At 45.8% G+C, this 16,047-nt stretch overlaps 1 protein-coding gene and 1 pseudogene across 2 annotated transcripts in view; one reads left to right on the top strand and one right to left on the bottom strand.

Annotated features, from left to right (window-relative positions):
• Positions 1-16,047, bottom strand: part of AAAS (aladin WD repeat nucleoporin) — a 112,756-nt gene that overhangs the window by 60,640 nt on the left and 36,069 nt on the right. Inside the window, exons 5-6 of the mRNA XM_082246790.1 lie at positions 10,373-10,464; positions 582-628 (exon numbers count right to left, since the gene is read on the bottom strand). Coding sequence (XP_082102916.1) covers positions 582-628; positions 10,373-10,464 — 139 coding nt within the window. The remainder of the gene's footprint in view (positions 1-581; positions 629-10,372; positions 10,465-16,047) is intronic.
• On the top strand, positions 13,780-14,658 carry LOC309546725 (lamina-associated polypeptide 2, isoforms alpha/zeta-like; annotated as a pseudogene). Its single transcript has one exon. The product of its transcript is annotated as a lamina-associated polypeptide 2, isoforms alpha/zeta-like (transcript).

Here is a 16,047-nt window from a genome sequence, read left to right as displayed (position 1 = left end):
GCCAATCAGGAGGGAGAGGGGGCTGTGCCAAACGGCAGCTCCGCTTCTGAACGGACACACGGAACTGCAGCTCGGCTTGGACAGTCTACAGGAGGGAGGGGCTAGAAGCAGCAACAAAGGACTCAAGAAGAGGAGGATCCAGGCTGCCCTATGCAAAACCAACTGCACAGAGGTAGCAAGTATAATATGTTTATTTAAAAAAAAAACAAAACATGAGACTTTACAATTACTTTAAGATAAGTATTGCACCAGTTTCAGTAACATTAATAACACAGGCAACAAACTCAGGTAGTTCTAACTACTGCCACTTTAGGCTCATCCCACCCCTACTACAAAAGCGCTTAGCCATGCTTCAATCAGTGCAGTGGTCTGAGAGAGAGCACACTGAGGAAGAAGTGTCCAGTAGTGTTCAGTGTTCATAGACACTCCAACCTCGGTGCCAGACTCTGACAGGTACATGAATGGGGGGGGGGGGGTGCAAGCACCAACAATTTTGGTGCATGTTTGAATTTCCCCTAATATAATTTACCATGAAAGGAATGACCAACACTCAGCCAAGGCACTTCTCAGGATATACATACCAGTAACGACCTTGGGAGAATTCTGCTGTGAGATCTTCACTTTTCATCTGTGGACACATAAAAGTTAGTTTAGAACCACTATTTCAAGTTTTGGAAATCATAACACATCAAATCCTGGCTCTGACTCCACCATTAATGATTTTCACAGGTGTGAAATTGTCATCAAGCACTGTTACATGACCCCAGCTGAAATTGGGTAACTGTGATATACAATATATTACATATGTAGAAAGAAGCCATTCCATCTGCTTCTTAACCACTTCAATACCGGGCACTTTTACCTCCTTCCCGCCCAGGCCAATTTTCAGCTTTTAGTGTATCTGCTTTGGTGAAAGTAACCCAAATCAGTGTATATTATTTAGTCTGTAGGAAAGGTATACAGTCCACAAACTATGGTATATATCAGAAAACTGATCAATCCTGATGTACTGATGGACTCATTGGAGACCTGAAAATGCCAGGACAGTACAAATACCCCCACTCAAATTACTTTTTTGGAAAGTAGACAGTCCAAACTTTTGGGAAAAAATTAAGAAAAAAATTTTTTTCACATTTTTTTTTAGGAGTTACTCTTACCGGTAACGTCTTTTTCAGTAGTCTTTCAGGACAGCCACCTTTGAGAGACCTTGGCTCCTCCCTTCTCAGGAAACGCTGCCCCATCCATACAGATTTAAGCCCCGTTAGCCAGTGCCCATAAGTTCTCTAAGAGTACCTCCGGCCAGCTGGGGAGACACAGAGATCATACTAATCTCCATTTTCTGACAGTCTTATGTCCAGACCTTCTTCGGGTGGGTAACGGTGCTGTCCTGAAAGACTACTGGAAAAGATGTGATTGGTAAGTAACTATTTTTCCCTTCCGGTCTTTCAGGACAGCCACCTTTGAGAGGATAAGTGAGTACCTACCCCTAGGGTGGGACCACCGCTCGAAGGACCTTGCACCCAAAAGCCTGATCTTTGGCGGACAACAGGTCCAGCCTGTAGTACTTGGTGAAAGTTGCAAAACTGGGCCAGGTTGCTGACCGACAGATCTGCTCTGGGGGAGCCCTAGTGGAATGTGCCCTGGTACCTACCGGGATCTCCTCCCCACTTGAAGCATAGGCCTGGCTAATGGCTAACCTAAGCCATCTGGCTAAAGAACGTCTAGAGGCTTTAGAACCTCTATTAGAGCCAGCAAATAGAACAAAGAAGGAATCGGACTTCCTGACTTCCTTTGTACAATCCATGTTTGGACACACCTTCTTACCTATGAAACTTACTGTCCTGCTCATTCACAGGATTCGCACAGAAAGTTGGTAAAACGATTTCTTGGTCTCTGTGAAACTTCAAGACCACTTTTGGTAAGAAAGCCGGATCTGTTCTAAACAGAATACGATCCGAAAAAAACCTGTAGAAAAGGAGCTTTCTTGTAAGAAAGAGCTTTTAGTTCACTAGCCCTCCTGGCGGTTTGATCGCCACCCAAAAAACCTGTCGAGGGTTAAATACCTCTCTGTACAAGACTTAATAGGTTCAAACAGCTCTCCTAAGAGAGCCTGTGGAACCACGGATAGATCCTATATAGAAAAGGGAAGATTACTCACTGGTCTCTACTTGTTTAAGGCCTTAAAGAGGAAGTAAACCCTCCTCTGCAAGTTGTACCTATAGGTAAGCCTATGATAAGGCTTACCTATAGGTACTGTAAATATCTCCTAAACATGTACCGTTTAGGAGATATTTACCTTACATGCAGCCAGTGACGTCACTGGTGCATGCGCTCTGAAGGAACGGCCGCTGGTGCCGTTCCTTCAGAGTCCCATCCCGTGACCGTCTGCTCCCGCGCGCGGGAGTGACGTCACCGCGGCTCCGGCCAATCAGATGGCCGGATGCCGCGATCCCGGAAGACGGACGACTAAACATGTCGCCCGTCAGAGGTGAGCGGGCGGCACGGCGGGGGCTCGTTCTAAGGCAAGTATGCGATTCATACTAGCTCATTATGTGTTTCTCTTTCAGGGTGCAAACGAAAAAAATAAAAAAAAAATGAGTTTACAACCTCTTTAAAGAGACAAATCACGCAAGGATTTTTGGCTAAGGATACTTCTAGAAAGACACTTCTAGCCGAAACTTGACTCTTTTAGGGTGCTAACAGCTTGACATTTGTCTGCCCCACTTTGTAGAAATTCCATCACTGTCACTGGGCTACCTATATCCAAGCAAATACAAGCAAATCCTGGCGCTGAAAAACAGATAATCAGAGGTTTTAAAAAAAATGTGTAGAGTCAAATTATGTGGGATGGACGGATTATAGCCAAATGCCAGTAAGTCATGTCAGGGTTGCAGCCGACCCATGCCCAGAGCCTAACTGAGAAACATGTGACAACAAATTGATGGGTATGATGGCGCTCCCAAGACTGATGACAAGTGGGCACTTTGGAGTCACAAATATTAAAAAGATCTGATGAAGGGCACAGCCCGAAACATGTAATCCTCCATCTTGTGGCTTCTTGTTTCCCCCACTGTAAGGCAGCTTGCACTGTTGTGTGGGGCGTTCGGTGCGGCGAGGCTGCCTTCTACATCGGGACCATCGGCTACGGGGTTCTGCATGGTGCGCTGTATGGGCTTCTGCGAGTCGACTGTCAGCCGCTGATGACGTCATCCCTCAGCGCCGCTTCAGCCGCCTGAAGCAAGGAGACGACGCCGCTGTGCTGCGGGACAGCTTGCGGCCGGATCGGGCCACGGGGGTTGAGCTTCTCCCCCCTCTTCCCTCCTTCCTCCATCGTCCTCAGGTGATCCCATCTTCAAGGCATCAGTGCTTCTGTTGTCCTCCTAACATCTGGACAGGCGCCCCCACCCTATCCCTGGGTCCATTCCAAAAGGTACTGCCTCACTGCTGGATGCACCCTGCTGTCTACAGTGCCTTATACCATTTTTATTGATTTTAATAAACCTGATATTTTTCACTGCGACTAATTTTTAATATTTGGGACTCCAAAGTGCCCACTTGTCATCAGTCTTGGGAGAGCCATCATACCCATCAATTTGTTGTGTTACCTATATCCAAGGAGCTTCCTGCTCCAGGGGGGTTACACTGCCAAACTGTTAAAGTGGAGTTCCACCCTATTTTTATACTTACCTCCATCTTCTCGCTCCGGGTCACCTGAAAAAGAAATGGATAATCGCATATTTTTTTTTTTTTTACTTACCTCGTAGCGAAGAAAATATACTTACCTTACTTCCTTCTTCCTCCTTCCTCGGCCCGTCGTCACTTCCTGGCTCTGCAATGATTCCTGGGAGCTGGACGTCATAGCTCCCAGGAATCATTGCGCCTGCACCGGCCCCGACGTCAGTTCCGGGTCGCGCGCGTCATCCCCTTCTAAACAGCTTCTGGGCATGCCCAGAAGCTGTGGAGGGGTGACGCGCGCGACCCGGAAGTGACGTCGGGGCCGGCGCAGAGCATCGTGGGACCACAGAAGGCGGAAGACGACGCCGAAGAGGACGCGCTGGCTTCAAGCTGCCCACATCTGAGATGGCAGCGCTGGACAAGACGTTTGCAAGGTAAGTATTTCGTCTTGCAGGTAAGTGCAACCCGGGACAGATCAGAGGCTAGCCATTGTGGAATGCACTAGCCCTGACTGTCCCGGGGGTATTAAAAAAAAAAAAAATCCAGGGTGGAACTCCGCTTTAAGGACCGAAAACCACGGTCTCCTGGGCCAATGCTATGGAGGATCATATTAGTGTCCTTCTGAAACTTCCTCAGGACCGCCAGTATTAGTACAGGCGGGGGGCGGGGGGGGGGCATAGCATCTGGCGAAAAGCCAACTTTGAGCGAGTGCGTCCACTCCCTGCGCCCTTGTCCCACCTGTTCAGGGAGAAGAGGAGCCGCGTTTTCATATTTTGCCGAGAGGCAAACAGATCCATGCACGGCATCCCCCATCTAAGTGATCAACCTGAAGACATTCTGATTGAGGATCCATTCGTCTCCCCTTAAAGTTTTTCTGCTCAGGAGTCAGCCAATTGGTTCAATGCTCCCTTTAGGTAAAAAGCCGACAGGGAGAACACTTGGGCTTCGGCCATTGAAGAATTCCTTCTGGCAGAGCCCACAGAGACTTGCTCCTTGTTCCCCTTTGTTGGTGGACATAAGCAACTACTGCAGAATTATCTAAACAAACCTGCACATTGTGTCCCTGTAGTTCTGTCTGGAAAGCTCTGAGAGCCAGCTCGACTTCTCTCAGTTCTCTCCAAATTGAATATCGCTTTGAATCGTCGCTCATCCAGGACCCCTGCACCAGTTGGGAGTCCAGGTGTGCGCCCCACCCTGCGTCACATCCCGACGGTGACGACTCTGGACACAGACGGGACCCAAGAGACCTTGGGACAGGTTTGAGATCCTTCACCACCAGAGGGATCTTTTTATGCATACCGGTAAGTGCACTAAGGAATTCAGAGAGCCCCGAGTGCGGTCCCATACCTCCAAGATGAATAGTTGTAGAGGGCGTAAGTGGAGACCCGCCCACTGTACCGCTGGGATTGCGGCCGTTAGCGACCCCAGTGCCGACATGGCTTGTCTTACCGATATAGGCCGACTTCTTTCTAAAAGGCCCATGACTGTATATTTTCTGACTCTTGTCTAAAGAAAGAAAGACCTTTTGAAGTGTGAAATCTAATTCATAGCCCAGAAAGGTAACTTTTTGTGTGGATACCAGACTGGACTCCAGATTCAGGATCCACCCCAGGCTCTCTAGGAATCGCCTTGTCATCAGTAGATCCTTGGACACCTGCTCCTGAGAAGGGGCAAACAGGAGAAGATTGTCCAGGTAGGCAATGACTGAAAAGTCTGAGCCGCAAACAAGCCAAGGCTTCCACCATGATCTTGGTGAAAATGAGGAGGGGAAAGGACAGACCAAAAGGAAGGGCCTGAAATTGTAAATGCAACGTGCCCTCTTCTGTCCTTATGGCAAACCTGAGAAACTTCTGACACTCTTCCGATATGGAAATATGCAGGTAGCGGTCTTTCAGGTCTATTGAGGCCATGAAGCAGTTTGGAGGAAGGATAGCCTTTATCGAGAAGATCAAATCCATCCTGAATATTTTGTAAACAATTGAGACATTTAAGGGCTTTAGGTTCAGGATAAGTTTGTACTTGCCTGAAGGTTTCCGCATGAAAAAAGTGGAAATAGAACCCTCTGCCTAACTCCTTTGGTGGAACCTTCACCACGACCCTCTGTTCCTCCAGCTCTTTCAGGGAGGAAAGTAAAGAAGGCGCCCTTTCTGTGCATCTTGGTAATTTGGTGATTAACATCCTGTGCGGAGGGAGAAGTGAAAATTTCAAAATGACAACCCCTTATGATCCCCAGAATGAACTGGAGGGGACCGCTTCCCACTGTGGGATTAAGGCCCCGTCTTCCTCCCACCGTGGTCAGTTCATTGCATTTTTCTTGGGCTGTTCATGAGCGCAAAAAAAACGCCCCCCCCTCAGCCCCTGCCTCTTTGGCTCCAGGATTTCTTCTGCCCCTTAGACCTCCTCGGGGCAGAGAAATTTCTCTGAGGGTAAGTCTTCTTGAAAGGTTTCATCAATCCCTGCTTGACAAGAAAGGATTTTTTTCTTGCCTGCTGTCTGATCCAGGACAGTTTCTAAGCCTGGTCTGAATAGGTGGTCCCCTGTAAAGGGAATCCCACCAGTTTAGCCTTGGACCCACTATCGCCCAGCCTTGGACCTGCTATTGCACTGCCAAGTCTTAAGCCTAAGAGCCCTCCTTGCTGAATTGGCTAGGGCTGAAGATCTGACGGACATGTGTACAGATTCCGCTGATGCATATGCAATATAAGCCACGACCCGTAGAACCGAAACGTAGGGAAAGACAGAATTGTCTCCTTGGAGGTGCCAGCCTCAATGTGTGCTTCAGTATTACTGTACTGCGGATTGCGGGCAACTACCGTCATAGCCATTGCATGTTTAAGATTCCCCAAGGAGGAATCCCAGGTCTTTTTAAGGAGAGAATCCATCCTTTTATCCATGGGATCAGAAAGAGAGCCCATATCCTTAAAGGCTAGGTCTGTCTGTCTTGAAACCTGAGAGAAGGCCGTGTCCAATTTCGGTGATTTGTTCCAAACTGATGCGTCCTCCTCAGAAAGGGATATCTAATTTTCAGGGCTCTGGAAGAGAGGCTTACTTTCAGGATCTTGCCATTCTTTTTTGACCACTTCCACTAGGACTCCATGTACCACCCAGGCCCTAGTACATTTGATCATGAAGAGATAAAGTTTTCTTCTCTTCCTGGATTCCCAAGGTGGTGTGGATAGCTCCAGAAAGATCCTCCACCTCTTCAAGGGTCAATTTGTACCAAGAAGCTTTAGTGGACTCACCATCCAACCCTTCTCCTTCTGACTCCCCCTGGGAGCCTGAAGGTCTACTATCACACTCTTCAGCCTGTTTTTCAGTACCCCCCCAGTGTTCCTCCACTCGTAGAGGGTACCACCGGTGGGAGTGGAGCAATCTCCTGCTGTGCTATCTGAGGGGGGTTCTGGGGCTGAGGAATTTATAGATTTAAAATTAAATCCTTAAATGACTGAAAAGTGCTGGAAAGTTCCTTAACCGATGCAGTTAGATCAGTACACTTATGCCAAACGTTCCCTAAATAGGCTCTCTACACACTCTTTACAAAGCGCCTTGGTCCAGGATTCCCCCCATAGTAGCCTTGCATGATGGGCATTTTCTCTTGGAGCTATGTGGTGATTTGGTTTTGTCTGAGGCCTTACTCTAATACAAAAAAAAAAAAAAAAGAAAACCATATGGACTAAGCACCCATGCAAGGCCCCCCAGCACATAAGCACAGCATGCCCCATTAGTAGTGCACTTGGGACCCACCACCACAGTCCCAGAACTACCACCACAATCCCCCCCCTTGACCACTGGGGGGGGGGGGGGGGGACTACACCGTGGAGCTAGTGGGGGGAAGGGAACACCACCCCAGGGTTCTCTTACCTTAGGATGGCTGGTGCTGCTGGCTTCACTTGGAGCAGTCCCTGAGGCCTGTGCATTCGACATTATCCAAGAATGGTCGCAGCCTGTGTCTGTAGCTGTCCCCCAGCTTTTGGCTTGTACCAGCCTGTTGCCCAGCCTGTTCTCCATTACCGCGGAAGAAACCGGAGGCTGTGGCTTTAGCGGAAGTGCCAGCCTCCACCGGAAGGGACGCCACCCACCATCCGGGCCACCCGGAGCTCCATGCTGGCCACAAGATGCGGGAGGACCTGCTGCACTTCCGCAGTGCTCTCCCCAAGCAAGAGAGAGCGGACCCCCACAGCCTCGGACTCCCCTGAGAAGCTGGGTGACATTTCAGCAGCCGCAGAGGTAAACCGAGTCCCTACCCAGACTTTTAGCCACCATTGGAAAGGCCTTAGCCTCTCCCATCAGAAAACACAGCCTCAGCCCCCTGGCCATTCAGCCCTCGGTTCCCGGTGATGTCTCCCCACCGGAGGAAACACCAGAACTGAAGGGCACCGGCTGACAGGGCTTAAATATGCATGGATGGGGCGGTGTTTCCTGAGAAGGGAGGAGCCAAGGTCTCTCAAAAGGTGGCTGTCCTGAAGGACAAGAATGAAAAACATGTGTACATACTGTCACAAGTGCAGTACAGCACCATTATATAACTGGTGTGGCAGTGAACAGGGACACTGACTGGTGACAAAAAAAATAAATTCAATTTTTAAAAATATTTTTCTTTTTATTACATACTGTGGCCAGAGCAATACAGTGTTACCATTCAGGGGAGTTGATCAGGATTTTTTTTTTTACATACTATGATTGCTTATAGCAATGAATTTTACTGCTATAAGCACACATTTTTACTAAATGACAGTGTGTAGACACATGCATTGTTGTGATCAGCTGTGATTGGCCACAGCTAATCACATGGTACAAATGAACTGTGATTGGCCCTGTCTGTACCATGTGATCGTTGTGACCAATCACAGCTAGCAACACAATTGTATACAATGAATGAATATATGGCATGAAAAGTAGCTAATTCATTGTTTACAACTGTCATGTGATCTGCTGTGATTGGTCACAGCGATCATGTTACCAGCAGCAGGCTGGTACACTGATTAGTCATCCACCGTGTACAGTGGACACATCGAGTAACAGATCATGCCAGAGCGTGGCCCAGCAGTGGCCGCGCGTTCTCGGTAAGGCATTATATGATGTCCTCCTGGAACAATAGGATTCTTACCCATCCATAATTTTACAAAAACACGGGTGGGAAGCAGTAAGATAACACTTTATGGGATTTGCAAAGGACTACCTAAGGTATGAAGAGCTTTTCCCTTGGTAACTGATCACACTGTAAAAAGGTTATAATTATATTGTATTGTCGTTTTCAGTCTGCTGGGTAAATCTAGGCAATTACTACCTGGGTAAATCTGGTGCTTACTAGCTTTCGGTGTCAAAATATAGCTGACATTATGACAGGTAATCAAAAATATATAAGCAGCCCCTTCATACCAAATCCTTCATACCAAATTTTGTTTACTTTGAAAGATTTTTTTTCTGTATCTTAGACATTAAAAACTTTAACCCTTTCCCTCCCCTAAGGGAAAAACAAATATTAAGCCCAAGTACAATTTTTCAACTTTGACATGTTTGAGTATCTAGGTGAATTATACCTTGTTTTTTTCTGGACAAATTGGGCTTTCTTTTGGTGGTAAATGGTAATGGATATCTCCTGATTTATTTATTTTTTTATATCAAAGGAAAACTGGCCCACAATAGTAGATGTATGTTTCTGGCAATTACCATAATTTACCAACAAACCTACCTAAAATAAAAATTCTCCTACTCCTGATGATTGTAGCAATACCACACGTTAGTAGTTGTTTGCATCCGTAGTTGGGCCCAGAAACAATGGTGTGTTTTTTTATTTTTCTTATCGTGCCTAAAACACCCGACACCAACAATGATACTAATTTAAAATTATTATTTTTTTTTATTTTACCCAAAATATGCTGACCGTAACCTTTTACTCCAACGACCTTAACACTAACCCTGGCAAACTTTACTCTGGTTATTTTCTTTATTTTTTTACCTTTAATTTTTTAATACATTTTTTTTTTTTCACACAGCTTTATTCTCTGCAGAAAAAGAAAGTGAACACAGGGGTGGGCTTCCAGTGACTTCCAGGTTCCAATCGTTCAGGAGAGCCCGATCTCTGGGCTGGTAGAGCGTTGCGAGGCGTGCTCCCCACACAAAGAGACGTGCATATATGCAGCCCCATGGAAACTGACCCACTTCCGTGAGGCCGCATATACGTGTGTGTTTGATGGGAAGGAGTTAAATAAATAATAGTTTAAAAATTACCAAGAACAAGAGCGAATTCACACTAGGACAGCTGCCAGAGCTCTTTACCTTTATAGCAGCGGTCTGTCTGTTCACGACTGCAGTAGGGGGCAGTGTGGTGCGTAATTCAGCACATTACACAGCTCCCTATATTTTGGTACAAACTTTGTTTGAAGTGTACACAAACATACACTTAATTCTGCTGTACAGCAGCGTGATGGGCTGCTGTACAGTGCCATGCAGTTCTGTACAGTGCACTGCGTTAAAATGCAGCATACTTCATTTTAGCGCAGCTCCAAGCTGGGTTGCAGTGTGAATCATACTCCTAGAAAACAACTGTTTTCTGTGTGTCCTTGTGGTGACAGGCATTTTACGATGTGTGAATTCCCCCTCAGTAATTGTTTACTAAGCACAACAGATCCATTATGGTCTCAGATTTGAGAGGCTCAGTCTTATGCAGCTGCATATTCACAATAAGGTGACTTACTGACAGGTGTGGGAATAGCGACCCATGGAAAGAGGAAAACCAGCGACATAAAGCAAGGCAGCAGCAGGATACACGACACAAACTTTGGGGTACTGTGAAAAAAAAATGGAAATACAACATATTTAACGGTGGATGCCAACTAACCTGCAAAACATTTGACAGAAACAGAATATTTTTTTTTCTTTCATAAACATACAGATGCTTTATAGGAGGAGAGAATGATGATGCCTGCCGTTGATGACCTCCACTTCTACAGTCTAGTTGTCTGGGATTTTGACTCATTGGGCTAAATTCTCAGATTATTTTACTCTTAAAATCAGAGATAAAATAATTATTTTTTCAATTCACAAAAAAAACCCTACTAAAATAAAGCATGAATGTTATTTCATTAAAATGTGAGGTATTTTACTTACTAAACCATTAGGTATTTTATCTTATGACATGATGTGAGATGGATACAGTAAAGGATTAGAACCACTTCAGTTTTATTGTTAATAAAAAGGTAAAATGGTTTAACCTGTAGAAATATGTGGACTGACTAAATCATTGCAGTCCCTGGAGCATACGTATTAATACAAAATAAAAAAAAAGGATTACTAGAATACCAAGGGGAAGCTGCTTTCACAGAACGCATGTGGTGTATCAAAAAAAAACCTAGTTAAGTTACTTCAGCTCCGGAAGGTTTACCCCCTTCATAACCAGGCCATTTCTTGTGATACCACACTGCGTTACTTTAAGAATTGCACGGTCGTACCCAAATAAAATTGATGTTCTTTTTTTTGGTGGTATTTGATTACCTCTGAAATTCTTTTTTTGCGCTTTAAACAAAAAAACAGACAATCTTGAGAATATAAATATATATATATATATATATATATATATATATATATATATATATATATATATATATATATATATATATATATATATATATATATATATATAATTTTTTTTACATTTCTGCTATAAAAACACACCCAATAAAAAAAGGTTAGGGAAAAAAAAAAAATGTCTTCATCGGTTTAGGCCAAAATTTATTCTGCTACATATTTTTGGTAAAAAAACAAAAAAACAAAATCACAATAAGTATATATTGATTGGTTTGCGCAAGAGTTATAGCGTCTACAAACTATGGGATATTTTTATGTAACTTATTTATTTTTGTTAGTAATGGCGCCAATTAGCGAATTATAGAAGAACTGGGACATTATGACGGACAAAATCAGACACTGACACTTTTTGAGGACCAGTGACACCAATACAGTGATCACTGCTAAAAAATATACACTGTCACAGTACTGAAGACACTGGCAGGGGAGGGATTAACATCAAGGGTGATATCAAAGGGTTAAATGTGTCCTTAGGGAGTGCTTTCTAACTGTGTGGGTGGTGCTTGTACTGTGCTTAACAGAAACACAGGATCTCCGTTTTCTTTTGTCAAAGAATGGCGATTTGCCTAGTTTACATAGGCAGACCGCCGTTCTGCTTCTGTCAAACAATCACAGTCGCAGTGGGAGCCAGTCGCTGCAAACCCAGAAGTGCAAAAGACAGACAGGTACTTGATTCGCCTGTAGGAGCCGCCACCCTGCAGTAAATATACATGGAGCGGTTGGCAATCGGTTAAATAAATCTCTATAAAAATGTAAAATATTGAATTAAAATAGTCTTAAAAAAAAAAAACACACATATACAGCTGCAAGAAAAAGTATGTGAACCCTTTGGAATGATATGGATTTCTGTACAAATTGGTCATAAAATGTGATCTGATCATCATCATCTAAGTCACAACAATAGACAATCACAGTCTGCTTAAACTAATAACACACAAAGAATGAAATGTTGCCATGTTTTTATTGCACACCATGTAAACATTCACAGCTTCTTTTTTTTGACAAACACAGCTTCTTTTTTTCTTGACCATCGGGTTATACTGCCACTAGAGATCGACCGATTATCAGCAAAGCCGATAGATCGAGGGCCGATACGCACTTTCCCCGATATATCGGAATCGGCCACCAAGGTGACAGATACTGCCGCTATTTCAGGAAAGTGCTTGTACCGGAGTGATGCCTGCAGCTAGAGGCATCACCCCAGTACCGGCATCCATAGCCAACAATCAGCTGTCTTGTAATTACAACCGATGCAGCTGAGAAGCCGCTCGGCAGTCATTACAAAGAGCGGGGGGGGGGGGGGACGTTACACCCCCCCCCAGCTCTGATTGGGTCTCCTCCATACAAAAACCCGGACGTGATGTCATGAGCAGCTCCACCCACTTCAACAGGAAACACTGCAAGTTTAAAAGCTCCACCTCTTCCACCATGCCTCAGTTTTTTTTTGTGTTTCCTCCTCCATGGGGAGACACTGCATGGAACCAGTGTGTGGGGCTGCGCTCTCTCCTGGTGGAGCAGGGTGGACTTACCCTTTTTTTTCTTCGTATTTTGTGGAGACCATCCCAGCACCCCTCCCTGAGGACAAAGGGGTTGTTCCGGAGCGGCCGCCTTTTCGAGCTCAGAGGAGCAGAGCTTCGCCGGAGGGTCTCGCCTGTGCGCCTGGGGTCCGCTTGTGGGGCTGGTAGGCAGCTCGGGCGGATGTTTCTCTTCCGCATATCGGTCCCTGGTCCCGGCTGTCGGGGGACGTCAGACTCGGTAGGCGGGACTTCCGGCGGGGGCGTGGTGGCTTTGGTTCCAGCCACTAGCAGCGCAGAAGGCGGGAGCAGGTCAAGGGTCGGTGCTTCCGCTTCCGGTCTCCACAGGGGGACGCGGGAAGCGGACATTTTAAATGCAATACATGCGGGGAGGATCTGTCCAGCTTGCTGCAGGCTCTGCGATGGAGGACAGAACCGCAGCGTCGGTGGAAGCAGGCGCCATCAGCACCGGCCCAGCCCAGTTAAGAGAGGTACAGGGGTGCCTCTTTTCTTTACTATTGGGCTTATAGTATGTTTTGTTGTTCCTCCTTTGAAGCCTGCCCTGTAGTTGGAGGTATATGTCCTTAGGCTTGCAGGATTGTATGTATTGTCTGGGGGGCTGTTTGTATTTTAATCAGCATGACTAAGTTAGTTCTGGTTTTTCTCTTAGGTTAAAGCCACAGTTAAAGCCAGGGCTTCAGCAACTTCAAGGAAGTGCCCTTCTTGCAAAAATCCTCTTAAGGATACCTGGCCTAAGCCACTTTGCAGAACATGTATAGCTGATTTGTTAAAAGAAGAAACAGCCCAACAGAGTAGTGATCTGTTTTCATCTGTTCAAGAGCTTAAGGATACTTTAACTTCTGTCCGTTCCCTATTAGCTAGGGGATCAGCCTCCCAGACAGATTCCCAGACAGAAGCACAGCAAAATGTATGGGCAATTTCTCAAGCATCCACCTCCAAGTCGGCTGAAGCTTATGACACAGAGGAAGAAAGGGCTAGTACTTTACTTTCCCTCAGAGATTCTGAGGAAGAAGTGGAAGAAGAGGAAGTGACTAGAACGTCCAGATATAAAATTAGCTTTAGAAGAAGTGGATGAACTCCTTAAAGCGGTATATACTACCATGGAAATTCCGGAAGAAAAAAGTACAGATGTCAGTACATGACAAAATGTACCAGGGTTTAGATCAAACCAAACATAGGGTGTTTCCGGTCCACAAGATTCTTACGGATTCAATTAAAAGTGAATGGAAGGACCCTGAGAGGGCCCCCTTTTTCTCCAAATCCCTAAAGAGAAGATTTCCTTTTGAGGATGATGTAGCAGATCCCTGGAATAAAAAACCTAAAGTAGATGCGGCTTTTTCACAGGTTTCACGCCGAACAGATCTGGCGTTTGAGGACATGGGGATTTTGAAGGATGCTATGGACAAAAGGGCAGACTCCCTCAAAAAGGCCTGGGATTCCTCTACATCCAGCCTTAGACCGGCCATGGCTTCCACAGTGGTAGCCAGAAACTTAGAATGCTGGTTAGATCAGCTCAGTGGAGGCTGGAACGGCTAAGAAAGACCTTCTTGATTCCTTTCCACTGCTCATTAAGGCCGTTAAATATATGGCTGATGCCTCAGCCGAATCAATTAGAATGGCAGCAAGGTCGTGGGCTCTGGTGAATTCAGCAAGACGTGCGATTTGGTTGAAAACTTGGACGGGTGACTCGGCCTCTAAGGCCAGACTCTGTGGTTTACCGTTTTCAGGAGACCTGCTCTTTGGTCCGGATTTGGAAACTATCCTGGATAGAACGGCGGATAGGAAAAAGGCTTTTCCTTCCAAGAAGAAACCACCAAAGAAAAATTTTCGTCCTTTTCAGCAAACCCAGAAAACCACCTGAGCAGTCTACAAAAACCAAGTGACATTCCTCTCCCGGTGGGGGGGGGGGATTGTTAAAGTTTCTCCCACAGTGGGAAGAAGTATCCTCAAGCCTTTTCGTAAAGAACATTGTGGCTCAGGGGTACAGTCTCGAATTCTCAAGAACCCCTCCAAGCAGGTTTTGGATGACTCCACTTCCAAGAGATCGGGAAAAGGCCTCTGCAATGATATCTCTGTTAAAAGAGTGGATTTCTCAAGAGGTCATCACCCAAGTTCCCAGGGGTCAGGGGTTCTATTCACACATTTTTCTGGTGAAAAAGCCTTCGGGCAAGTATCGGTTGATTCTAAATCTAAAGATCTTAAACGAATCAATCAGATACAAGCATTTCAGGATGGATACCATTTATTCTGTAACCAAACTTCTGTCCCCAGGTTGCTTCATGGCTCTGGTGGATTTAAGGGACGCCTATCTGCATGTCCCAATAAATCTGTCCTATCAGAAATTTCTGAGATTGGCGGTCAATCTAGGGGATTCGGTCTGGCATCTTCAGTTCAGGGCCCTTCCCTTCGGTCTTTCCTCCTCTCCAAGGATATTCACCAAGGTGATGGCAGAAGCCCTACAGCCTCTGAGACTGAGGGGGATCTCCATACCTGGACGATCTCCTGATTTTTGCAGATTCCAACAGTCAGTGCTTGACGCACATTCAAGAAACAAGATTCCATCTAGAGAGCCTGGGGTGGCTGCTGAATCTAGAGAAGTCCAATCTAGTTCCTTCCCAAAGGATAATGTTTTTGGGGTACACTTTAGACTCGGTTCTTCAAAAGGTTTTTCTACCTCAAGAGAAGATCTTAAAAACGTACAAGCTGCAGTCGCTCACATGCAGACCAATGTCCAGGTGTCAGTCCGATCCGCTATGGCAGCTCTGGGTCTACTCACCACTTCCATTACAGCGGTTCAGGGGGCGAAGTTCCATTCCCGTCTCTTTCAGAGAGATATCCTACAAAGTTGGTCACATCTGGAACCTCAGGAAAAATCCATCAAAATTTCCGAAAAAGCAAAAAGAGCTCTTTGGTGGTGGAGAGATGCCAGGAATCTGGAGAAGGGTCTGATGTGGTCCTTCCCCCGGAACAAACGTCTGACCACAGACACCAGCGCCTGGGGATGGGGAGCCCATCTAGATGGTCGAACAGTACAGGGGACCTGGTCCAAACTGGAATCCAGAAGGTCATCCAACTGGAGAGAGTTGAAGGCTATATTTCTGGGTCTTCAGGAGTTTCAGGAAATGATCAGGGGTCAACATGTACAGATCCTTTCGGACAACATAACAGCAGTGACTTATGTTACAAAACAAGGAGGAACAAGGAGCAGAACTCTGTTTTGGCGATGCAGCTGCTTTCCTGGGCAGAACAA

This window comes from Pelophylax lessonae (assembly GCF_965119305.1).
Source record: "Pelophylax lessonae genome assembly, chromosome: 2".
NCBI classification, from domain to species: Eukaryota; Metazoa; Chordata; class Amphibia; order Anura; family Ranidae; genus Pelophylax; species Pelophylax lessonae.
This window is presented reverse-complemented; position numbering and strand designations above follow the sequence as displayed.